General features: G+C 44.0%; 1 protein-coding gene across 3 annotated transcripts in view; it reads right to left on the minus strand.

Moving 5' to 3' along the window:
• The window catches only part of DGKD (diacylglycerol kinase delta), a 76,315-nt gene that overhangs the window by 9,265 nt on the left and 42,918 nt on the right, over window positions 1–24,132 (minus strand). For all 3 annotated transcript variants that reach the window (XM_026080015.1, XM_026080013.1, XM_026080014.1), the window contains 20 exons: window positions 20,670–20,774; window positions 19,698–19,830; window positions 18,471–18,577; window positions 17,780–17,905; window positions 16,490–16,592; window positions 15,810–15,972; window positions 13,652–13,760; window positions 12,792–12,931; window positions 11,971–12,055; window positions 11,295–11,389; window positions 11,096–11,195; window positions 10,669–10,942; window positions 8,621–8,782; window positions 7,705–7,833; window positions 6,497–6,593; window positions 5,473–5,583; window positions 4,608–4,704; window positions 3,737–3,844; window positions 3,036–3,149; window positions 2,485–2,619 (listed from right to left, as the gene is read on the minus strand). In XM_026080015.1, coding sequence (XP_025935800.1) covers window positions 2,485–2,619; window positions 3,036–3,149; window positions 3,737–3,844; window positions 4,608–4,704; window positions 5,473–5,583; window positions 6,497–6,593; window positions 7,705–7,833; window positions 8,621–8,782; window positions 10,669–10,942; window positions 11,096–11,195; window positions 11,295–11,389; window positions 11,971–12,055; window positions 12,792–12,931; window positions 13,652–13,760; window positions 15,810–15,972; window positions 16,490–16,592; window positions 17,780–17,905; window positions 18,471–18,577; window positions 19,698–19,830; window positions 20,670–20,774 — 2,493 coding nt within the window. The remainder of the gene's footprint in view (window positions 1–2,484; window positions 2,620–3,035; window positions 3,150–3,736; window positions 3,845–4,607; window positions 4,705–5,472; window positions 5,584–6,496; window positions 6,594–7,704; window positions 7,834–8,620; window positions 8,783–10,668; window positions 10,943–11,095; window positions 11,196–11,294; window positions 11,390–11,970; window positions 12,056–12,791; window positions 12,932–13,651; window positions 13,761–15,809; window positions 15,973–16,489; window positions 16,593–17,779; window positions 17,906–18,470; window positions 18,578–19,697; window positions 19,831–20,669; window positions 20,775–24,132) is intronic.

The raw sequence follows: 24,132 nt of genomic DNA on the forward strand, positions 1-24,132 counted from the left end.
TCCACCAATTCATTACTGGCGACGGCCTTTTCTTTGACTAGCTGCATCACCTCTATGCTTTGGAGCAGAAATCTTAAACTTGACATTTGCCCAAAAAGTGCCTTTTGTTACTCAGTAAAAATCCACCCAATCTGGCATATTACAAGTTTTTGGGGAGGGTGGGGACAGCGAAGAATGTATTACTGCACACCTCTTCTCTGCACGACATCTTCAGAGCTGGAAATTAAAAATGTTCAAGACTCCTCCTTATCCAGGAGGACTTCTCCAGAAATTGGTCAGACTAGCATCCAAACTCAGAGCTGGGACCTGCCCCACCTGCACTCTTACTGATATTCCTGCTGGCATCAGCTAGTGGTACAGGAAGAAGCAACACAGATCCAATGCAAAAAGGATCAAAACTAGATATGGTGAGAATGAGAACAGAAACACAAACCCTCAGGCCAAGGAGAGAGGGATCAATGAGAGCAAGAAATGCGACAAGGGAGGTCTAGGCAAGAGAAGTGGCTATGGGAGAGTAAGACTGAAATAGGAAAAGGAATTCAGAGACGATGATGAGGACAATGAGTAAGAGTGTGGAGCATTCATGGAAAAACTGATGCTCAGTGAGCCATAAAAGGAAAGAAGATTGGCTGTGATGGGGGGAGTGGGAATGGTAGTGGCCTGGGACATCAAATGAGATGAGTCTAGACTAGGTAAGGAGTGCAGGACTAAGGGGGATGGAGCAGAAGAGCCAGTGACTACTAGAACAACACTGCCCAGGGGAAAACCCAAGGTTCTGGCGGCACATCATTCCTCTAAGTCTGAAAAAAACCTGTGAAGCCCTGTGGTAAAGCAAATAACTTCCCCTGTTGCTGCACAAAACTGGACTGTCAGCTTTGTACAAGCTACCCACTGATTTCAACCCTGCTGATGACCCTTTAGCAGTCCAGATGAGGCCACATGAGGGAATTTGGAGTTTTTTCCATCTTAAACTAAGGAAACTAAATACCCAAAAACACTTTAGAAGAATGTTACAGAAGACACATGGTCACGCACTCAAAAAGAGGATCCCACTTCATTTCCTGCATAGGACGGACTGGCTCTGAGAAGGAAGGGGTGTGCAGCAATGATCGAAAAGGACAGCAGGAAAGATAAGGATAAGTCTGTGTTGAAGAAGACAGCTGAATGCTGCTCTCCAAACTGGAATCTGTTCCTCATTGGCAACGGCCTGCCTGCAGAACAGGGTTTGCAGGCAAGGAGGAGCAGAGGGGCACAATCACAGTCACGGCTTTGGCTGGTCCAGCACCCACAGCACACTCACTAGGCACTTGTGTCCCCCCCAGATTTCCTTATCTAACTCTTGTGCTTCCCTCTGCCCTTCCCACTGTACCCGCATGTAGGCTGCCTCTCCTTTTCTCCCTCCCACCTTTGCAGCAGGATCTCTGTTCCACTGCTGCTGGCTCTCTGGGCCATCTCCTGCAGTCGCCTCCCCAGGACACAGTGTGACAGTGCAAAAGCTCTCTGTCCCTCCAGTTTTTTTTCCATGTGAAACCCTGCTCATTGTTCCTTGCTTCTCTTCTCCCTAACATACACACCAATATCTTCTGTTCTCTCCCAGCTGATGGGGTCCTGGGTATTCCCTTGACCTACCATGACAAGGGCTTTGTAACTCCCAGCCTTTGCTTTTTTATACCACTGTATTTCCAACTTCCTGCCAGGGAATGTGCATCATGCCTAAATCTATCAGGCTATCTTCCCTTCTTTCCCCTCTCTGTGGTTCTCTCTGTTTCTCTTATTTGGGAGGTGAGTCCTTGGCAGTAGGACTTCAGTGAGCTCTGGAAGCTGGGTAAAGGAGTGTTATGCTGGAAAGTATTAACAACTGCTATCAGCCAAACTGCCGATCCAGTTAGGAGTACAGAGCTGGGAGAAACCATAAAGCCTGTCTGTGCCACAGCAAGGCGTCTATCCTTTCCTTTGGCTTCCCACCATTCAGTAACACAGTAAAATGGCAAGAACACTTCCTTATGGATTGGTACTGATCAGATATATTTGAAAGTTATGAGAAGAGACAGACACACACTGCTGAATGAGGCATGAGATACTGCTTTGCTTGGTTTATGAGGTGTAAGCCACATACTGAACAATGAGAAGAATTAAAGTACTGAATAGCTGAATGTGGACAAACTGCAGCGCTCAGCAAGGCAGGCATCCTGTGGGAAAAACAGCATGCAAGCGTGCTAAGAAACACTGTGTCACAAGGCACCTAGAAAAGGAAGCTAAGTAAGCTTGCAAAAACAACCTTAACTATATTATTTCCCAAGCAGTGAAGGGAAATTTAATCATGTTCTTTCCAAAAAGTTTTGAGGTGTGTAGTAAAATATACTCTTTACCTCCACAAAGATAAGCTTTCATGTAGCCTAGATCCAGCCATTGCCATGCTGTCTGGGAATATATGATACTGAAACACCCGTGTGTACTATACAGTGCATCTAAGGCTGCTCTTACCCTGTCTCGGGTCAGTGTCTGTGCCCTGTTCTTGTGAACAATCCAAATGTAACCTGGAGGTTGGATCCAGGCTTCTCCATCCACTTGCACAGGAACTCCCTCTTCTCCCAGGATTGCTATCTTCACAGTCCGACACTGCAAGAAGCGATTGCATTAGAGAAGCTCTAAAATGTTGGTTTTCCAAACCCATGAGCTGTTCTCTTCCTTTCCAAAGCACTTCCCCAGGTACTGTAGCTTTGTTGCTACTAGAGCCACACATGCCTAAGTGGCAGAGTAGGCCTCATCCTTGTGCTGCAGGGACCATGTGATCATGTGATGAGTCTCCAGACTAATGTGTATTTAAATTGCTGCGGGCTAACTTCCACCACAGCGAACACTAGCAAACAATTCCATGCCCAAAGAGCCTCTGAACATGCTCATTTTGAGCCCTGTTGGATGCTCTTCCATGGACAGGAGAGAGCACAAAGGAGGGCTTTACTAACTGAAACCAGCAAAAACGTCACAAGCTGGAGATGGGGGAGGCAAGGGGGGCTCAAAAAAGCAGTTGATACCTGTGCAATCCGGTGATGCTGTAGGTTTATCACTCGTGACACTGCCATCTGCATGCTACCAAACACTGCTACCACCTCCAAAATCTTGTCATCAAAGGAGGGGGCTGTAAATGTCTGCCAGATACAAGGGAGAGAGAATTCAGTTCCTATACAGCTCTTAGAGAGGCATCCTTTCCTGCCTATGGGTGGAGATTTGGTCCTCAGCTTTCATTTGTACCATTCATTCTGTATAAAATTAACAATGAGGCTAGAAAGTGAAGATCTGCAGTGACCTAGGAAGGAGAAAAAGAAGCCTTGATGTTCCCACTGTGCTTCCAACAGCAGCTAAAGTATAATCCAAATAAAAAGCCTGGAGGCCACAAGGGAATATTTATTCTCATGAAAGTAGGCACTTATTCTTTCATCGCAAATAAGAAAATGTTTTTGACTGGATCTAACTCCCTTTGCCTTCAAGGAGCTTTATTCTCAGGCTTTCTGGGGGCAGAAAGTCAATCTAAAGCACTTCTTGGAGGTCCAAATGCCCAGGAGAGCATCTGGTTTCTTTCTGAATCCCCACAGATTGCAGGGGTATGAAGCTGCTGCAGACTGGCTTTTCAGTATCCTATCCATTTCACGGAGCATGCAAACATGTCCCCAGCCCTTTTCTTCCAAGCACAGTTCTTGGGGACTATGACTCTTGGATTGCTTTACAGAATACTTACATCGTCTTCCTTGGTACCTCCCCAGAAGTTTGTGCCTCCTGCGTAGCTGGGAATGTTGAGTACAGCAATTCCCTGGAGACTGGGCAAAGGGATCGGTCTCCCATCACACTGTACAGAACAGAAGACAACATTACTCTCAGCCCAGCAGGAGAGAGCCTCTCCAGCCACGGTACTTGCTCTAAGAACAAGAAACAGCCTGCATAGTTTAGTGAATAAATTAGTTCAGGTATCTACAGTTTATTCTTTGTGTAAAAGAGTAGAAGAATATATCCATTCATGTCTCATGAACCACCTCTTCTCTGGCAGAGGTGGGTTTTAGAGAGATACTATTGCTTCTTTCTCCAAAAAAGGAACAGGCACACCTGAGGCTCAGCAACACCTTTTGATTTATTCCTCCAAAGAGAGAAATAAAACTTCTGAAACACCTGTGCAATCTGCTGTGACAAGGGTCTCCTCCTGCAAACTACCTGCTTATGCTGTAGGTTGTCCATGCAAGAATATTTCCTTTCCAGTTTGATCAACATTATAGTGTAGTTAAAATAACAGCTCTCCACTGCACCTACTGTCTAAAATGTTGTGTTCACACAAGACACCATAGGTGAGAATCTTGTCTGTGTTGAATGCTGAGTTTGGGATAGCTAATACTTTCTAACAGGATGAAACTTCCTTTATGTTTTAGGAACGCAAGTATCTTCCAGCACCAGAAGAAGCCACTTTTAGCTAGCTCAGGGTGAGATATAATAATATTGCAGGCAAGGGAAACACCCTAATGTCAGAAAGCAGTATCACCATGTCAAGGACAAAGTGTCTGAAGGAAATGCAGTTAGCTATCCCAGTTTCAGCAACAAAATGGCACGCTAAAATTCCTCACCTCCAGCAAGACTTTCTGCTCCAGGTTTTTGTATGTTCTGTGTAGCAGCTCCTTTGTCCCTAATACTCCGTACCACATCATGTTTTTAGTACGACTTCTAAGGGACAAAACAAAAGAAGAGAAAAAGTCAGCATAAAGCATTTACCTTCCTTATGGTAAAAAAAACATTTGAAAAGGTACCTCTCTACATCCTACAACACAAAGGTTCTTCCCTTCCAAAAGGAGCAAGCCCTCAAAATGGTCATCCCTCATACTAAGGAACTACTACCCCTGGAAAAAAGTCACGCAGGAACTGAGGGCAACTGACTAACAAACATCCGGATTCCCCCAACACAGAACTGGTCAGTCTCACACACCAGAACATCAACAGTGTTTTGAAATATTTGCACGAGTATAGCAAATTTATCGATCCAGGCTATACAAAGGATCCTATAGTTGCTCAGGTATTCAAAGGCCCAAAACCATGCGACTGATACAGTGGTTCATATTAAGTTAGGATCAAGGATGAAATCGGCCTCCATGGCATTCGGAGAGTCGAGATGTGATTCTCTTGTAGCTAAATAGCAGGCATAAGAGAGAAACCTGAGTGAGATCATGAAGTAAACAGAACTGATGTGCTGAATCCACACTGGTATAGCTACTCAAAGCTCTTACACTCTCCACACAGCATACTGAATCAGTAACAAATCAGAATTTCTCTCTTCATCACAGTTTCAAGCCTCCTTGAAGGAGGATTATACAGACAAGATTGATGATATGTCTCTCCAGCACACTTTCACACAATCAGCTTCCAAACAGCACAGAAATGTAAACTGGTTTCAGTCACTTCTGACAGTAGTCAAGCAAGCCGAAGCCATAAACCCACCTGCACTTCTCTGGGTGCTCATCACGTTTGTTGTTGAAGTCCAAAGAAATCTTTGCATCCAATCCAATTCCAAAGTAATTATTCATGACACATTTCTCTGTGTAACATTCACTGCCAAACAAAAACAACAAACTTCCATTCCTAAGTTCACAAACCACTTAGTATAACACCTCACACACCCCCTTTGGCCACCTTGTAATTACCTTGCAGAAAAAGGTGAAGAACAAAAAGGCCAACAAGATCAAACAAGCACGGCTGCCAACTAGCTAAACCCTGCAAGGAGCACTGTAAAAGAAGTGTCTATTGAGCAGAAATCCCTGGCTTGCGGCCTCTGTCCCTAACAGTTCACAGCCACAAAATTTGTGGAGGAATTCTCCTCTTGCCACAGAAACACATCCTGAAGCCTACACCTAGTTTGCAGAAAGCCATCTTCCTGCTCACTGGGGTTATGTAAAAGGCCTCACAAAACATTAGCAACACATATATAAGGTGCCACCTAGAGAGAACCTGACAAATGAGCTCAAAAATGTCAACCACTCATTTCAGTGGCACTAAACCCATAAAAATCACTTGAGTCAATATCACTGAGTTTTCACTGTTAAACGGTTTAGCACAAATGTTTTGAGAATGAGTTTATGTCATATTTCCCAACCATCTCCCCTACTGTGGACTGCCCATGAGCTTTCCTTGCCTTCCATGCTGCAGGCTGCTGATTCTGCCACAAGCTGTCACCCACTAACTGGGAACTGGAGTCATCTCTGAGTGCAGGGAGAAGACTGATCTGGATTTCATTCTGTCACCAAAAGCCTAAAATCCCTCTACAATGAATCAGATGCCTCACTGCATGTTTAACTACATAAGCTGATCCTCACTGGCACCCAGCGCATGAGAATTCATTTACGTATCTCTGGGCTGCCGCAGTCCATTATTTAGCTCTCCAAACAATCTGCTTCTCAGTACAACGTACTGATGCTGAGGTTCATTTGGAAACACCCACTCCCTTCAACATCCTGGGCATACTCACAGATTTTCAGGCTCAGAGTTGAAGGGATCAGCATGAATCAGTAACCGGCTGATGACAGAGCTCCCAGGCAAAGACCCAGACATGCCAGCACGGATATCTGCGGGAAAAGTGACAACGGGAAGAGTGCAATAAGCATAAGCAGAAAACAGGTAGTTTCAATCTCAGAGACAAGACAACATTAACTCCTGTCTTTCACTATCCAAGGCAACAACCAAAAATATATGCTAAATGCCAGTCTTAGGACTGACTCTTACAGGAGGTCAGATCCGTACTTGAAATAAAATCATCATTTTTAATCATATCAAACCCCCCCCCCCCTTTTTTTTTTTTGGAAAGCAACCAAGCAGTAAGTGCTCTCTTCCACTCCAGAAGGCTTAGCACTCTCAATATGGAAAAGGGTTCCCGGGGCTGCCTGCAGGGCTTCTGAGTGACAGGATATCACCTAAGGCCAGCGGCACAGTTGTACAGACACGTGCGGATGGGAAATGAGAGTGCGTTCCCTGCTGCAGCTATTCTGCTCCAGGGTGAGATAATGTAACACCCTTACCTCACCGAGCAGGAGAGCAGAGGAGCAGGGCTAAAGTCATACTCCAAGCTGCTCAAGAACTACTGCCTTCTGCTTCTTAGGTTATTAGCTGGCAACCCACAAACATTAACTTCTTCAGAGAAGTAGGAAACCACTTGTTCCTGGAAGGAACAATTTGAATAAGTAACATGGGGGTGGACGGACAGCACCGTGCTGACAGGAAAAGGCTGCTACAGACAGTGCACGAAGCGGGATCTCTGCCGGGTCCATGCAGCCCGAGTGACTTCAGCCTTCACACAAAGGGACTGCTGCTCCCAGTCTACGGCTGACACCCCTCAGCAGCCTCTCTCAGCAGCCTGGCGTCCTATCAGCCTTCTTAAGGTTACTTTGAGCTCAGCATCTTCTTGTGATTGATATCTAAATTCTGTCACTGCTCCCATTAATAAAAATCTGTGTCTAGGTCTCAGCTACAGCTTGGAAACTATTACAACTCCCTCCAAGTCTCCACTGCTCAGTCCTAGTGAAAAGTTATCCTGAAAGGGATTCCTCTCCAACTGGACCCTGCACAAAGGGACATCCGACAGAACCGGTTCATGTTTTTGGATGGAGACTTGAGGCTGCGCTGCTGTCACCCATAGTCCAGTTGGCTGCTTCCCTGGGAAGTGGTGGGTGTTGCACTCACTTGGGTAGAGGATCTTTGTGTTCAGCATTGGCAAGTTGTCCCGGTTTCCTGTCTGGGGAGGAAGAGATGCAGAGCTGCCCAGCGACAAACTTCCTTTGTTTATTAGTCTTTCGCAAGGAGACTTGGACACTGTAAAATACAACACAAACGTCGCTATTGACAAACATAGCGTGCGACTCGCACCGGCACACAGCAGCACAACACAAGCAGCAAGACTGGGATAGGAATCACTCAACAACAAAACCCTCTAGACACCATAAAACAAAGAGCTGACAGAACCAGTCATTAAGAGTTAGGGATGTGTGCAGCCAGCGCAGTCAGAAAAGCTCACAAATTGGAGGCACAGAAATGTCATATGCAAATACTAGAAATGGAGGTGAGAAGAAGCTGGTGCCAGCAGCACAACAGACAGGCTATTTGGCTCCCAGTTCATACTCAGCTAAGTTCCAAATACACTTGCAGCGATCAGGGATCTCTAACAAATTACTCACTTAACACAGTTATTAAAGCAAATTGTCTTCCCTTCTCTGTCATCTGCAACGGATGGCAAGGAGCTTACAGGGAAATGTCATCAGGCAGATGACAAGGAAAATGCTCAAGACCATCCTTGTCCAAGCACTGACAGCCAAGAAACCCAGATTACTGGCTAAGGAATGAGAAAATCTCAGAATCCCAAGTTCCATATGCTAAGATCACAGACCCAGCCATCAAAGATATGAAAAATGGGCTGTACGATTCACAGGCTTGAGCCCAGAAAACATGTAGGACATGGCATCTGAGGCTAAAAACAATCATCCAAAAAATTAGAGAAAAACAGAACGTGGAAGGTAACGCATGTGACACCTCCCCCACATTTCTGCCGCAAATAGAACTGCTGTTTGCGGAGATCTGCATGGTGGCAGCCCCAGAGCGGTACCTTTCCGCTGGCTCCTCCCTTTGGACACTCCATAGCTGCTGCTGTGTGACGACTGCAGGGAGATTTTGTCCTCGTTCCTCAGCTCCTTACCCTCTTCAGAGGCTGAGAGACTGAGGAGGAAGCCCTCTTGCTCCTGGGTCTGGGCATTCTGCTCATCCACAGCTGTATGGAGAGAGAAAACAGGTGAGTCCTTCACAGCTCTGGCAGCAAGAAACACCTCCCGTTGACATAAGTAAAGACAGGATGGGACTCTAAAGGCCCTGACTCCTTAGAGCAACAAATGGGAATAACTAAAAGCTTTCCCAGGCCATTTATCTCAGCTACACCCTGCTCTGGAGAGCTTTGGGAACGAGGCCGGCTTAGTCTCCAGTTCTCTCTGCTCACATCTTTAGCAGTGAGGCTCTGAATAAAAGTCCCCAACTTTAATATTAGTGGCAGCCAGGCTGAGGTGTGAACTGTGCTACAGGTGATGGCCTTCCATTTATTTGCCTTTAGACATTGCCAGAAATTCTAATCAAATGGACATTAAATGATAAATTAAACTGGATTTCTGTTTGCTTGATCCATACCGGGACAATAGGATAAGTCATTTGAAAATGGGTGCCTAGACACAAATAATCGGGAGGGAAAATAGCAGTTGATAAAAAACAATACAAACAAAGGAAAGAATCAGGTTACATACTTTGGAAGAAGAAAAGCAGTTTGGAGAACTTAAATGCATTTGAAATGTAACCGGAGTTTGCCCAAGAATCAAATGTCAGCATGTTACCTAAAGAAATCAAAACTTCCTTTCCATGTAAGAGACAGGCCTTCCTCCCTTGGCAGCCCCTCGCAGGGTGCAGTTCTGCGAGCAGCCCTGAGCTGATCTACCAGCTCGCTGTTTCTGCGGGGGAAGGACCCCCTTGCTCTCGTGGTCTTTTCCCCTCCCTTGTGAGGGCTCTGGAGTTCATCAAAAGTATCCACAAGGCAATCCAACCACTGATCCAGCATAAATTAAACTCTTCTTGCTGGATTAAGCAAATTGGTTGGGCTCCTGACAGACTCCAACACGCACCAAAACCAGCATAAGGTAAGCAGCAGCAAAGTGGGGCGAGCGGCGAAGTCAGGACCTCTCCTTCATCCACAACAATCCGCTAGCTCTGCTCACATCATCTCACAACTTCGCCTTCAGGACATACAATACTGCAGTTCTGGAAACCCAAGTAACATTGCAGTGATCTATAATTTATTACATAACTGTTCTTCATAGTGCATGTTTGGGTGTGCATTGATGTCACATCTCTGACTTCAGTGCTTTGATCTCAGGTAATAGGCTGTTAAATCATTCCTTTGGTATATGTTAAACCACTATTGACTAACATCTGGGAGACTGACGCCTTTGGAAGGAAATTAAACTTTGAGCTATGGGTGTGAGTGGCTGGAGAGAGATAAGAAGGGCTAAGATGTGGAAAAGGAGGTCACCTACCTAGGAAGTTAATGCAGGAACAGAACTGATTTGCACCAAAATGCAGTATTATAAATATTTTCCCAGTAACTAAGCTAGTTTAAGAAGTTCCTGCTTTCTCCTGCCTCTGTGCTATAGTTCATTGCCCTTTCAGTTGTACCACTGCACTGTTTTGTTGGGCTGCACTATAAAGAGATTTCTGAAACAATCTAAGTGAAAATACTTAAAATACTTTCTTCCCAAAGTATTTTCAGATCTGTTTTACACCAAGGCCACACAAACAGTTGCGCTGACACAATTGTGGTATGGGTGGGGACAGACAGGAAATAGAAACGAACAGAGCGTAGGAGGGTAGTAACTTCCTAAACCAGCGCTATGGGAGACAACATACCTTGAACTTCAGGCTCAGTCATGAAGCACCGTTTCAAACAGGTGGGCTTGGCACAGATGATACTGAACTAGATAATCAGGCTTTCTGAATAACTTTCCTCTATCTCAGGAAAGCTGTTGTTCAGTAAAGAATCCTACTCCCCTCTGGGATAAAGGAAATGTGTATTTCTCAAGAGCATGTAACAAGCCACAAGCAGGACTCCTAACAGGTTACCTTTTTCTGCATGCTCTATAATTTGACGGATGGCTTTTTTCAGGCTGTTGGCTCTCAACATGAGCTGTTCCCGGGGGCGAAATATCTGGGGCCGTGCAGTACATGATGAGCCCACGGATCGGTCACTAGAAGAATCACAAGCACTGCCTGACCCATCACCATCTTCTGTTTCCTCTGCAATGGTGGGAGGAGGGTTTGGCAGAGATGAAGATGCTTGAGATTCATCGTTCAGAGTCTTCAGCAGGGAGTCCAGCTTCTCCTTCAGGACAGAGCACTACAAGGCAAAGAAGAAGGCTGAGCAAAACTGACAGCAGAGCTGGGTAGCTCATTCTTTTAGTGCTTGCTGAACTGCTGCTGTCCTAGTTCTCTGAAAACAGAGCAGTTTTCCACTTCAAATGTAGAAAGATGTACAATCTCCTCCATTTACCTTCCTGGCCATGACCTCCGATTCCTCTGAGCTTTCTGTTGCTTTCTCATAGGCCTTCCCTACTCGAGCCACAAAATCCTTCACTGTTTCGCAAAGCACCCTAGACAAAGAAGGCAGGGAAAACAAAGTCACGCAGGGATTGTCTCAGGACTTTCACAGTGTAATTTTCATTTAGAGTGGTTCTCCTGTAAGTACTCACTTGGCTGAGGAGATGACCACTGAGTGTTGGTCAGAAGTCAAAATTTTAGACAAATGAGCAGCCACAGAGTCTTCATAGAAGAGAATCTTCTGCACCTGGGGACATTCAGGAACAAACCACTGGAATGCTGCTTCCGCACATTACAACATATGCTATGTACCCCTGGCTCCCCAGAGAGTATCTATCGCTCTGTAGTTTCTTTTTGGTCTGGAAAAGTTTTGTGATTCAGGGCTCAGCTACCCACTGAAGACCTGAATCTGATGAAGAAACCAATTTTGAACCTAGGAATCATCAGCAGTTCAGATCTTAGGGTCTCTGATCAACTAGGGTTCTAAAACACTGGACTTTTAGGGTTCCTGTGACTACATGCAGCTTTCCACAGTTTCAGCAACACGATGTCATGTTAGCAGAGAAAAGTCAATCACTTTCCTGTCAGATCTATCTTCCTCTCTGTCCTGTTCCAAAGCATCTTCCTCTAGTCCCCGTTACAGCTGTTGACTCTGGTAATCCCACCTCTACCTTCTCTGTAACACTTCAATGACTTAAACTCCCAGGATGTTTGTAGCTCCTACCACATCCAAATCACGGCTCAGGCTCACTCCATTTGAGCTCAACCATCTCGTCCTTTCTGGGGCTGTTGCACCCAGTCCCCTGCCCTCTGCATCTTGCTAGGTACCTCTGAATCCTCACTGAAATCTTCAGTGACTGTAGAGGTGGAGGCCTGGCGAGGGAGTTTGGTTTCATACACCATGATGCTCCACCTGTTGAAAAGGAGGCATCATAGCTGTCACTACAAGGCAGATGATATCCTCCTTTATTCAAAGGACATAAAACCTCAAGCAAAGCAAACTACACTTTAGCAGGAGTGTGACTGATACAAGAAAGCTATAGCGATGCATGGAAACTGCAGAGGCTGGAACAGGGTGGGATGACACTATGAACAAGCGTCCCACAGCACAGGAACCTTCTCTGTTTGTCCTCCTTCCTTCTCTCACAGAAATATTATGGGCATTACTTGATCCAACATGACAGCTGCCAAGACGCAACTCTAAAGACAAGAAATATTTTAAATATACAAAGATATATAGACTATATAAATAATAGCAGTAAAGATGCCCATTTCTTCTTCCAGTTTTCTTTTCTAAGTCAACCTCAAAATAAATTACTTCAAACTTACTAAGACAAAATTTAGCTAAAAAGAAAAAAAAATCACAACTGTAAGACTGCCAAACACAACTGGCAAGAACTCTGGAGCACAAAAGAACGTGTTGGACMTCAGATTGACAATTTCACTCATTACTATTTTTGCAGAAGTGACAGAGAATGCAAGACTGCCTTTCGTTGATAAAAGGTGACAGAGGATTATCAAAGAAAAACAATAACTTGATCTAGTAAGATGTCCAGCAGGTGGGCAGAATCCAGAGCCACCCAGTTCTCCTGGAAGGCAATTTTCACACAAGTCTTGAGCAGGGAAAAATGTTAGTAACGGTTATTCACCTGTCCAGCATTTTGGTACTGGCTCTCTCCAGCTTCTCCAGGATCTGTGGGAGCTGGGTATCATCATCGCAAGCAGATCCCCAGCCTAACACACGGGCAAGGTCATTTCCTGTTCCCAAGGGCAGCACACCCAGCTGGCACTGCATCACAGAAAAGGAAAACAAAATTCATGTGCAAATGGGAAAACACGAGCTGCAAGCAGCCAAAAGTAACATGACGGATTCCTTACAAAGACCAGTCATTGAGCTGTAACTAGTCTCAGGGTGAGAAGAAAGCAGCTGAATGGGGAAAAGTCAGAAGAGCACACAAGTAAGAGAAAAGTTCCCTCTGCTTTTAAGTTGTTCATTGGGAGAGGAGTGTATTACAGCTACCCTCTTGAGCACCTTGCTAAAAATAACTTCCTAGGGATGGTATGACTTCAACGTATCCATGTAACCATCAGGTGGTGCTATTGTCTTTTCTGTAAAATTAGCATAGCCAGCTCTGGGACAAAATGGAAACAAATTAAACACTGCACGATACCTTCACTCCAATAAAGTTTCTCGCTATCCCAGGACTTGGAAACAACAACATGAGAATTAAAGGGAACAGATTAGGAGCACTATCCTTGTGGAAGTCCTGGCTTTCTAATTGTGGTCCTTTCCCAGTGCAAGTCCCTGCTGCAGCTCATAAGAGGGAGTTGTGGAAGAGCACTGGAGACAGGGATAACTAGTCTAGTCCTACTTCTTGCAGAAAATCCTGGTAAGCTTTCAGCAGCTTCAGTCCTGGGCAAACTACATCTGTAGGATCAGAGTCCTCCTCAAACTCTGCCGTTTATGTTACTTCAACCTTACATCCAGCCAAGCTCATTGGACAGGTACCTGCTTGTGAAGATTGAGGCTATCAATTTCGGAGAGAACCCAGCCAACACTTCCATCCCCACCGCAAACTAGAATCCGGAAAGTGTCAAACTTCTGGAATAAGCGTAAACTACAGAGAGGGGAAAGAATAAAAAAACCAAGAGAGAAGCTGTTTAAGAAAGGAAAGATAAACAGTTCCAATCTAGGTTATAAACATGGCAGATTTGCTTAAACTAAGCTCTGATTTTGCAGTGAATACAAGCCACTGTCAGATTACAAGTGAATTCAAATTCATGATTACAAATAAGGAATTACAAATACTGCTATGCAAATGACAATGGCTATTCACTCCAGAAATATGTCCCAGACATACTCCCCTTGTAAAGCAGGGCGCTTTTGTCTGAACAGAAGAGGAAACAAGCATGTGATAGCTGATCATCCATTGAATTAATTCCTTTTTGCAGATTTGCTGTGTTCAGCCTAACACTAGTAATTTGTCACCATTTGGAGTGCAATGATGTCACTGCGCCGCATTCAAAGCCTCACCAATTAAAGCAAAAACTTGAATAGCGAGAACTTTACGCAGTCATTCAGTGAGCAGACAACTGTAAGAGGATACAAAACCTCAGAAGCGTTAGTTCTTCTTGGAAGGCAACATAAATCAGCGCTCTGGCGCCTGGTCTGTCCTGCAGGCAGGCAAACAGCTCACCAGCAAGACAAGTGTGATTTTCTCTATTTGCTCTTTATAGAATACTGAATGTAAAAGCAATCTCTCTTTAAGCTGCTTGAAACTGTGCTCCTTACTGCCTGCTTTTATTTTATTTTTGTATATATTCATGTTTGTTTTTTATCACCTAAACAGTATTTGTTGTAATATACAAAAATCGTATTTCTTCAAGCATTGTTGACACAAGAAAGACGGCTGTCAGAAATGATGACATCTCATGGTACAGTTTGACTGGCACAAGTTTAGAAGACAAACTATTAAGAAGCAGCCTCTACCCTGTACCATCGTTTACTTTTTAAAACAAACAAACAGCAAGAGCTATTTTACAAGTGTTCACTACGACTTGAGAAAAGAATTCTTTCTCTTCCCCTGCTTAAAAGCAAAATTCCTCTCTACAGTCAGTCCAAATGGGGAGGGCAAAAGGAAAAAATATTTAAAGTTTTCTGCAAATTATTCCTTAGCCAAACACATCCTGTGGACAGCATGCTGCAGATTTAAAGGCCAGCATTTTGCAATGCACTATGGCAAGAAGCAACTTCAGCAAACCCCAACGGTCACTGGTGCAGGAGTCGGCACTCCCAGATCTAGGACTCTGCACCTGTAGATCTTGGTCTTACATTTGAGTCATAGCTATAAAATTAAGAAGATGATTCAACTTATGCTGGCACTTATCATAAGAAGCATTCACTCATGAGAAAGTTACTCTAGTCTGATGTGGCAAAACAGCCACAGAGAAATCTTTAAGGAGCAGACAGAGAAATGTTTAGGGAGCAGACTAGAGAGCAGAGTTGCAGAAATACTGTAAAGAAATTTATTCCACAGCTGTCATTATTTTATCCACAGATATTCCAATGAACTTTGGAAAAAAAGCTTGAAATGTCATCTAGCCTACTTCTAGTCCCCAAAACAGAATCAACTATACCTAAAGCATTCAAGAGAGATGTTTTTCCAACATTGTCATAAAATCTTCCAGAGATGGACGTTTCACACACTTCCTAGGTAAGTTATTCCTGATTTCTCATTTTCACAATATTCATTTGCTACCTACAATATTTGATTGGTCACTTGATTTAATTCAAGTTAACACTCTAACAGTGCATCAGGATGGCTGCTACAAGTCTGTTTGCTGACAAGTTTTCTTCTGGATTCAAGCTTTCCATGCTTGGTCTTCTCCCAGGGGAGCATTTCTGGAATTTCCCCCAAATCCCTCAGGCTGTTCTGCTAATACTGATGAATGGAAATAATCTTTTTCAACAAGTTTGGTTTCAGCTAATCAATAACACTAAACACAGGGAGGGGAAAGCCTCTCCAAACTTTGCATGCATCCAGTCCTCTCTGAGGAATAGGTTCCTTGTTATATTTGAGGGCAGGCTGAGACAGGGTTATAATCAAATCACTTGTGTTTTTCTGGTATTTACAAGGAACATACGCTTCCACAGATCATCTGCTTACCCAAGGTGAGGTCCTCCGTTCATGAGGTCAAAGACCTGGGCTGGATTCAGTAGCTGTTTGAATCTTCGTAGAAACTTTACTCCCTGGTTGTCTCCACTTTTTGAGTTGACAAAGACCAACAACGGGCTTGTGCAAGAAGGGGGGCAAGTAGCTTTCCAGAAACCTAAGTTGGGCAAAGGGAGGCGGGGTTGGGGAGAAGAAACCAAGAGATGTGAGGCTGCTCATGGGGATGGGGTGAGAAAAGAAAAACCACTCCACAGAGCAATGAAGTTAATACTTTCCCTGTGCTTCTGACACTCACAGGGTAAATGCCAAATGTGTACAGCCCTGAATCCAGCATGAACCACACCTCATGCTGCGAAATGTCACGCTTATCTCCTAGCAGTTTGCTAAAATTTTCAGCTTCCCCAATCTTCCCAAACTGCTTCTGCAATATAGTTGTTCAAGATAAATTTTAACAGCTGCAGCTCAGCAAATGCTGATGTTACAGGCTAATAAACCGAGTGCAAAAGCAAAGCAAACAGCCCATCGTCATACTTCAGTAAGATCTTCCGACTTGGAATTTCAGCAACACCAAAAGTAGAATTTTCAGCTGGCAGAATCTGGCATTAATAGTGTCAGCCGAAAGAACTGTGACTGAGAGGAAGAGAACGAAAGCGCTGCTTACAAGTGCTACTCACCATCCGAATCAATGCTGTTGAGAGCAGTAGGAGGGATAACAGATACTTTACACAGCCCAAGAGGGCACTTGGTTGGCAACAACTCTTTACATGTTGTGTGTACCTGAAATAAGAGAAATAAAAGAAAAATTYAGTTAAAGCCTTCTGGGCACTGTTGTACAACTCAGAAACCCACCCAAGCAAAGGTTCTAAAGGAAGAGTAAAAAACAAAGAGGGGGAGAACCCGAACAAGTGTCAATCAATACAGTTATTTTAAAGAAAGTTCTAACAAGAGTCTTTTACTAATTTGCTTCTGCTCTTCCCATTAATGTATGCTTCTTATGCCATAAGAATTTATCAGACTAGTACTTTCAGTGACGAGAGGACCAGATAACAGATTATGTGGCTTTAAGAGCCTTCAGGCACTCTGCTTGCAAAATCATAGCCTAAGCTGAGAGATCAAAAGTAGGAACAAAACAAAAAGCTGAGAATTCACGAGAACAAGAAAGCAAAAACCAGAGCATGAGGGACACAAGAGGTAAGAGAAAGAAGGAACAGGTAATAAAGCAACCYCCAAAAAGTAAACACAAAGTAGAGCTGGGCACTTCATTCATTTCTGGTACATGAAGACTGCAGGAGACTGGGCTGCCTGGGGTTTGAAGTTTTGGTTTTTTTCCTCACATTATAAACTCACATGTTGTGATTCTTCCCTTATTAAACTTACAGACAACTGGAAACGTAGCAAGATCTGTATCACTGAAGTGATTAGGCAAGAGAAAACCATTGCAGTGGGAAGGGAAACGGCCATTATTAAAATAGCTTAATATTCTTTATCATCTTTTTGTAGTATCTCTCCAACTTGTAGAAATGACAAATAATGTCTCCTTAAAATACAACATCTCCCACACTTGAGGCATTGATTCAGATCTAGTGTGATTAGATTCTTCTATGAAAGCTCACCATCAAAAGAAAATGAGCTTGTAGAGAAGCCAGATACTTATTTCAGGTCTTACTTATGCATCACAGTGATGCTTCTCAGCACAAAAAATATATATATTTTTATATAATATACTATTATATATATATTATATAAAATATAATAAAATGTGTATATATTTTTTATTAAATATATATATATTTAATCTTTTGCAGGCTGTTTATCATCTGGAGAAAGAACAATAAAGCCCTTGATGGCAACTACTGACACCATGGTAAGAGATTTCATTTTAGGCAAATGTCATTAAAAGAACACACCACAGAGCTGATCAAAGACTGTTCTTTTACTGAAACGATTGTGTTTACTCAACTCACCATGGCTTTGCACCAGAGGCAGCGCCAGTCTTGCAAACGTAGGACGCTGCCGCAGGTTTTATCACACACAGTGCACTTGGCACTCACAGGCAGGTTTCCTTCCAACCATTGATGTGGCATCGAGATCTGCAAACGGTACAGAGGGAGACAACCAATGTGGACTTTCCAGAGAGCAAGTCAGAGAGCACAGGATGTACTGTGGCATTCAGACACACAGAGATGCAAGTCTTCATGTGCACTGTTTGAAAATAGCAAAGACAATTTCTAGAAAACACCTGAGTATCTCTTAGGCATTTTACATCAAGCTGGAACACAAAGGGACCAGGGGACTTACCCAAGGCTACACAGGAAGCCTGCAGCAGAACATGGACGTCCCTTATGCTACGATAATGTTCTAACCACTCACTCATTTTTCTTTTGCAAAAATTCAGACCGGGTTCCCTACGCCTCAAACTATTTAAGCTCAACCCCCCTGGTCCATTGCTCTGCAGGTACCTCTTGCTGTGAAGGAAACCTCAGCACCCTGGCTGGACTATTTACAGGGTCTCATTCCCTGACAGTAAGTGCCTTTCCCACCTCACTAACACAGAAAGGCAGAATCTGCTGTTTGTGCAGTGCAGAAAGCTGTACAGAGCACGTGTCAGTGCTTCCACAGCAAGATAAGGCTAGAAGAGTCATGACTAATGCCTACCCCATCTTCATCCTCAATGATATCCTTCCCGATAGAGGCCAGAGTTGTCCACTTGCAGTTATTGGTTGCCCGCACAGCACAACGCTTGTGGGCTTTAAACTTGCACACTAGAAAGGAAGAAAAGAATATATTAGTCCTGTCTCACAACATGCACTGTGGCAGTCTGTGCAGAAGTGTTCCCAAGCAACCATATTTGGCTCCAAAAGAAAGCACGGGCACTCACTGCCCTTGTCAGCACTGCCAAAACCATCAACTCTAAGCACACTGAGTTGAGCTAGCTATTAAATCTTGCCTCATCACTTTTACCAGTTGCTTATACACAGCTTAGTTATCACCTTGTTAAATTTGACAGGATTTATATAGTCATATGCTCCTGCATCCTTTTACACAGTGTGGGTGTAACCTCATTCACACTAGAAGTATGAGCTGCGAGTAGGCAGGCACGTCTGCTATGCTAAAGCTGAATAAGAATAATCTCCTGACATTCAAACATTTAACAGGGATGTTTTTATAAATAGGAATATTCTTATGAAAAGGAATATTCTTATATTCCATTCTTATATTCCTATGTTCTAAGGCTACAGCCTTTGGAGCAGGGACGGCAGAAGCAAACGTGTGCCAGATCCTTGGTCACCACCACTCATAGCATTAATGTAACACGAAACTGATATTGGCTTATGCCAGTTTGAGAACTTACTGGCACTGGGGAGTCTGGCAACCGCTGCTGCCTCTGCTAATGGGAGGTAACCTACACAGATGAATGGGCTGAGGTCAGTAATGCCTTCAGCTATTTGTCTTTTATACCTCAGAAATGGACACTTGTTCATTTTCGAAGTATGGTTTTAGTATGGGATGGCACTGTTTGGGTATATGGGAAGAAAAAAAATATCAGCCACATCACTTTCAGGTCCAACTCCAAAGCCAGCATGAGAACAACATCCTTTCTATTATCTTTTTACAAAATGCCAAGGACCGGATCCACAGGAAAATTCTCTGCGAAGCCAAAAGGGGTTCAGCAACAAAGGGATTCAGGATCACGTCTCAAAAAGATCTCGTTTCATACACGGCCTGTAGCTTTCCAAAGTTTCTGAGGCAGCACTTTTCTACTACACCTTTCTGCAGACTGTTTTATTAACATTCCTCTTAAATCATCTCTGGAACATGGCATCGAGCTATAAAGATGATGCTCCCAAAACAGGAGACAAAAAATAAATAAATTGCTCTTACCTTCACATGAGAGCCCGTGTGACGTGACTCCAGATAATGCCTCCCGACATACGTTGCAGTACGTTGGCCGAGCATGCGAGCAGGCGTACCAGTTATGCATCCCTGAGAAATGGTCCATGCTGTACTGGGTAGACTAAAGTAAATATATTAGAGCAAAATCTAACATAGAAGCACAAGACTTTTTTTCCTTAAAACTAAGACTCTCACAAAACAGCCCGAAAAGGCAAAAACAGAATGTTCTTTACTAGGGAAGAGCAGGCCATATGCAGTTTATGCACAGCAGCTGTAGCTCAAGAAATACTTTAAGCCAGCACAGACTGCTTGAAGAAGGAGTCGCACCTTCCCTGTTCTGGTGCSGTCTCCCATCCTTGTCTCACCACAAGCGTATGTAGCTGTGTAGGGAAACAAACTCACCTGCGGGGGAGCTCACCCTTCCCTTTCCCTTTTTTGGTTGCATTAGTTTTCAGTAGGATCAGTTCTGCAATCTGATTTATTCCCTAGCACAGGAACGCTTGTGCCAGCATAAGGGAGGGGACAAGAGGGAGAGAAGCACCAGCGTGGGGAGAATGCAAGACAGCTTCTCCTGGTGGCAGAGCCAGGGCACAGTGCTGGTCTGAGTACCGCCGCAGAGAGCAGGGGACACACRGAGCACAGAGAAGCACCGAAGTTGGCAGAACACCAAGCAAGCGAGATATGAGGTAGGATGGGGAGGATCTGTGTTTCACACCCTCCCCACACTCTGCAAAGTGCTTTCAAAGTTACCCCAGGGACAGCGTACAAAGTAACAAGCAGTCTTTGGAGAACCATTTCAGTGTATTTGGGATGGTTTTCACAGACGGCCTAATGCCGCACCCATTGTGGTCAATAAAAGTGATTTCTATTAACTTCACTGGAAGCTGACTCAATCTCATAAAACAAGCTGTAATTCAGGATATGATGCACATAGTGCAAAAGAGCAAGTTTTCTTATTACCTCAAAGTGTTCGCGGTTCTGTACAGTCTTCAGTGCTGCAATCCAATCTTCCATCTCTTTTCTGTTATCAGCACAAAGAATGAGCTTCCGACATGGAGTGATAATCTGAAGGGGGAAGAGAAAATTAAGAGCACGTGTTCTGGGCACGTCAGCGAGCGATAGTGAGAGAACACATTACTACTTGTCTAGCCTACTGGAGCTACTTTCAGAGGCAATGAGCTGCAACAGAGGGCATTTACACTTTTCAACCATATTTCTTTTATATTATAACCTAACTTAATTCCTTTGCTAAGTTTACAGAACCACAGAGATTTTATCTCTCATTCCCTACATTGAACTGAGTTAGGAAATGTCTCTGAATACCCAAATAAGAGCACAACACAGAAATCAAGCACAGAACCGTAAAGTACTTCATGATGTTTTAAGTTGGCAACATTAAAACATTTTGTTAACAGTATAATATACCCATTTCTGTCAAATAATAAATTAGATAAGTTATTTAGTAAATCGGACTGCACAGCACTAAATATTTAAGAGGGAAATACCCTAAAACTAGTAGACAAATCAACAGACGTTTCATCAGATCAGTGACTGATTCGTCAGAAGAATAACCCCAAAGGACCGTTCTCCTTGCAAGCTGGCCTGTGTCCCCTAACCTATGCCTGGAGACTCCCATGTTTCTCACCGCCCATACCAGCAGATTAAAAACCCACCATTTAGAGTCATGACAAGCAGGGAAAAGGAAAAAAAGAAAAACAAACCAAATAATCTAGAAGAGAAATTACCGTATTTTAACCCTTCTGTCTCCTGAATGCTTATTGTAAGTTTATCACATAAAAGATATCCCAGCAAATGCTCCACTAGCAGCCTGGCGTTGGGGCTAGTTTGCCCTTCACTAAAGCTCCTACCTGCGGCGTGTTTCTGCCCTGAGCTAGGGTAACACACGTGTTAGCTGCCCCGAATTAACCGCACAGTCGAGTGCTTTAGCAAGCAAGCGGCAGGGGGGCACAGGGCAGAGGCTCCCCTCCGCCCGGCAAGGCGGACAAGTCTCTCCGCAGCCCGCCAACCAGGCGCTCCACGTTTGTCAGACGGCGGCAGCAGAGGGAAATAAAAGCTCCTGGGCTCGAGAGGACCCCGTCCGCCGCGCACAGGGCTGCCCGCTTTGACCTGCCTGTCCCTTCAGCTGCGAGCCAGACTGGACTATAAACCGCGATTTATTCTTCTTAAAACAACAGTCTCTCTTGCCTGCACCTGAGTTTCCTTATCTTGTCTTACTGCCGTTATCTCTTTGTGCACACCTCTGTCCCGATTCCCATCCAACTGACTTAACTTCGACCGATGTGGAAGTGCTTCCAAGGTCTGGATATAAGAAAAGCTGCACTTCCAGCAGCCCAGAGTCTCTTGTGCCCCTCTGGATTTTGTACACAGCAACCGCCTCTATCACCTGCTTTTCCAGCAATTCTGCCGTACCACCTGAAGCAACAGGTTGCAACAAACTGGGACCGTGTCGGGTTCACGAGGGCTGTGCAGCTCTCGCCAGCGTGTAATCAAAGCACCGTAATCCCACGTTCTGTTAATCGACGCCAAGAAACCGCACGCCTCACCTGACTGCATGACCCCCGCTAAGTGCCGCTTGCCACACTGTTTTTCACTTCTCTCATTATGATTCACAAAACAGATTAAAAATAAACCTCTGAAGCTGAACTTCAAACTTCCTGTTGGTGTTACAGCGTCTCACAGCCTCCCCTAAGAAACGTGCGCGTCACGTCAACAAAAACAATACACCTGCGAAGTTCTGCTTCATTTTAAGTTCTTCAGTTTTCAAAACATGTTCCTTTTTATAGGACAGACTGCAGCTTCCATCTGCAATTACGCAAGCTTTACCCCAGTACTGAGCCAGGAGCCCTGCAGCCGCTTTGCGTACGTAATGTACGGAGCTCAATCCATTTTTAAAGCAAGGAGCGGCCGTGCGCAGCAGAAGCACGGTTCCGCTGTGCAGCATCCTATCTTGAACTAAATGATCTGAGCTGTACCAACTGCAAACAAACAGGAACCAATACTGGCAATTCTGTAAAAATAAAGCTTTGAAGGACTCCTTCCCTCTCCCCTGACATTTCCTTTAATTCCAATTCCAATAGAATTTGTTCGCAAAGAAGGAAAGCGTGAGAGCCTTCCTTTTTGCTTGGGAAGAAGGAAAAACGGGAGGTCAGATGTATTTTCATTGGAAATTTAGCTAGGTAAGAAAGGCTACTCTACAGAGAGATCTTTTATGGAGTATCAGAACAGTATTGCTCAAATCAGCGTGAAGTTAGAGATGAACCAGCAGCATCTCTGACGCCCTGCTAAGAGGAAGCAGCCTTTTCCCTGGAAGTAAAACCAAGTCCAAACAAGCCGGTCAGGCAGTGCAGAAAAGCCCTGCTTTTCTTGTTGCAAAGCCAGGAACGGATGCGTGTACAAGAGCACACCTACAACAGTCCGTACGGCAGTGCCCTATGGAAAGTCTGGACACTGCAAAATGACCTTTTGTTACTTTAAAACTGCAAGGAGGAACTGTCTGTTCATTCAACAGGTCACTCTGGGGCAGTGGAAAAAAATAAAAGAAATTAAAACATTGGTAAAGTTAAGTGATTATCATCAGGATCCCATTTCAAGACACTCCCGGTCAGCGATGTGCTTTCTCTTCTTTCTCTGTCTCTTCACCAAAAAGGGAAAATGCAAAGTATCATTTTTAAGTCATCTTAGAAGACACGAAATATAAAATAGTGGCATAAAATCCAGAAACGCAGACACTCCGTTGATAAGAGCTCATTTCTGAGGCCGTGCACTTCCTGAATTGCTGGAGAGACTGTCCAGTATAGAAATCACTAATTCCTTTGCAAGTCATCTACTGCATGATCTTAAACATCCCTACATTCAATGTTGGACAATCCCAGGTTCAACAAATAAAGTGAAAGATTATAAGACAGAGGACAAATAAAGAGATCAAAAATATTTGCAAAGTTAAATCCTCCAGAGAAGAGTCACAGAATTAAAATGAAGGGTGCATTGTACAACTACAGAGCTGCAAACACAATGCAACTTTGTACAAGATAATTTTAATGAGAATATTCCCTATTAGCCAGTTCTAAACCAGTATTTGTATTGGGATTTAGCAATATCATCAGAGGCAGCAAACAGAAGAACGCAACCTCAGACCTCACTCCTGCTCCAGGGAGGACAAACTGGGACAACCCAGACGTCATCGTGAAGTGCAGAGAAGATTTTAATGTTACTGGTTTAACAGTTCTTGGGGGGAACTAAAAAAAGCATATGAACTAGGTTCTGATTAACCTGCAGCGGCGATACAGTTAAATATTTTTAAAAAACATTGATGGGAATAATTAGGAATCCAGAAACACAGTAATGGAGACGCTGCCTTCTCAGAGGAGTTCAGCAGTCCTTCTCGCCTCGTACAAGGCAGGGC

This window comes from Apteryx rowi, unplaced genomic scaffold, assembly GCF_003343035.1.
Source record: "Apteryx rowi isolate R43461 unplaced genomic scaffold, aptRow1 scaffold_51, whole genome shotgun sequence".
NCBI lineage: Eukaryota > Metazoa > Chordata > Aves > Apterygiformes > Apterygidae > Apteryx > Apteryx rowi.